This window comes from Aplysia californica, unplaced genomic scaffold, assembly GCF_000002075.1.
Source record: "Aplysia californica isolate F4 #8 unplaced genomic scaffold, AplCal3.0 scaffold00235, whole genome shotgun sequence".
Lineage (NCBI taxonomy): Eukaryota > Metazoa > Mollusca > Gastropoda > Aplysiida > Aplysiidae > Aplysia > Aplysia californica.
In genome coordinates this window covers 935,779-937,740 of record NW_004797505.1, presented here as the reverse complement: position 1 = coordinate 937,740, position 1,962 = coordinate 935,779, and the positions used below count along the sequence as shown (strand labels likewise).

The window sequence follows — 1,962 nt, the reverse complement described above, 5'->3', positions numbered from 1 at the left end:
TGCCATGTATGCATGTTTATTTCGAAGCGCCCTCTAGATAAAGAGATTTGATAACCGTCTCTCTCCTATTCACTGGCTTCGACTCATCCAACAAGTTCTATCTCTGTCCGTCATTATGGTCATAAAAAAGCGAGCCTGGGAGCGTTTAAAGGAGAATTGATTTTACCCGCTTTTATGAGTGCACGGAGCGATCACCGCGATATTATCAAATAATTTGTTACAAATGCCGAGAGCAAAAACTTTTATGTTGTTCCGTCGATAACGTTATCCTCCACGTGAAAGCGATATTTTTCATCAGGAAAACTCGACGGCTTTTTAAAAACTTTTTTTTAAATTTCATTTTTTTTTCTTCTTCCCTTTTTTGTGATACCAAACCATAGACGTGGAGATTGATTGAATGATAGCCGCTTTTTCCAATTCTGTGGGTAATGTTTGTTCCTGAATAAGTTAGAGTTGAAAAACGTGTATTCAGCTGTGTATAGATCGCTTGCGCCAGATCATCTTTTCCATCAGGTATTGATTCAAGGATTTGTTCTGTTGAGTTTGTTTTGGTTTTTGTTGTTGTTGTTGATGTTGTCGTTAATGTTGTTGTTTTCTTTTGGAAGAGGGCAGGGTATCTATTTCATCTGTGGCGTCGATAGTCTAGTGGTTAGGCTACCGGACCGTTATCGTCAGATTGCGGGCTCGCGGGTTCCAGCCTAAGCTCTGTCCGACGTTGTGTCTTTGGGAAAGGCAGTTTACACACATTTACGATTTGGATCGGTCCTTTTGGAGGTGGGCGTTTAACTCGGAGGTCCTGCCTCTTGAATAACCCAATTGCTTTGACAGGGGCTTTAAGCCTGGAGCATTTCACTCTTCATTATCTATTTCATCCAAGCAATGGTTGGTTCATTGCTATCTGTTCATCTATAACAATCAAGGAATAGTTGGTTCATTGTTACCTGCTCATCTATTTCATCCGAGAAATGGTTGGTTCATTGTTACCTGCTCATCTATTTCATCCGAGAAATGGTTGGTTCATTGTTACCTGCTCATCTATTTCATCCGAGAAATGGTTTGTATACTGATTCCTGAATTATCACTTTAGTCGATTGGTGACATCGTATTTAGAAGGATTTTTTGTACATCAATTGGTTGCTCTGTGCATGTTCAGATGTATGGGTTAATTGAACGGCTATACTATAGCAGGTTAGCCCTTCGTCGATAAATTCCTGATTGACCAATTGATTAACCTGTTGGTTTATTGGTTTGTTGACTGATCGACCTATAAATCGATTGATTGATTGGTTCGTTGAATTTTTGATTGATGGCTTGGTTGGCACGTTGATTTGTTAGTTGCTTGTTTACTTGCTTGCTTGCTTGCTTGCTTGGGTGATTGATTATTTGACTGATTGCCTCATTGATAGTTAGTTTGGTTGATTGGTTGGTTGGTTCACTGGTTGGATGGTTAATTAGCTTGCTGGTTAGTTTGCTAGTTAGATAGTTGGCATTTTAGTTGTCGAATTAAGTGATAAACTGTCTTATCATTCCCACATCACTCTTTCCTCCACTGACCCAAACAGACATTGAAGGCCATTTTCTGTATAATTTCTTCTTGCAGGAAGCCTGCGTGTTCGTGTTTGAGAAGCGCATAGCGGACAAGCTGCACAAACCACGACGACGGGAAGTTGTCGCCGAAACTCTCCGAAAGGATGTGTCGTATTTGCAGCAGCTCAAACACCCCAAGATACTGGGAGTCCTTCACGGGATAGAGGAGTGCCAGTGAGTTTTTGGTTGTTGTGTATATTTTACTAGATTATTACAACCCTTCTTGCTTTTGTTGTTGTTTTTGATGTTAATGCTGTTGTTGTCGTTGTTGTTGTTGGTTTTGGTGTGTGTATGTGTGTGTGTGTGTGTGTGTGTGTGTGTGTGTGTGTGTGTGTGTGTGTGTAGTTTTGTTTTGTTTTGTCTTTCCATTCTAGT

At 40.4% G+C, this 1,962-nt stretch overlaps 1 protein-coding gene across 1 annotated transcript in view; it reads left to right on the top strand.

Annotated features, from left to right (window-relative positions):
- The window catches only part of LOC106011996 (SCY1-like protein 2), a gene marked incomplete at its 3' end in the record, with an annotated part of 70,783 nt that overhangs the window by 15,338 nt on the left and 53,483 nt on the right, over positions 1-1,962 (top strand). The window contains 1 exon segment of the mRNA XM_013083491.2: positions 1,601-1,761. Within this exon segment, the coding sequence (XP_012938945.1) occupies positions 1,601-1,761 (161 nt within the window).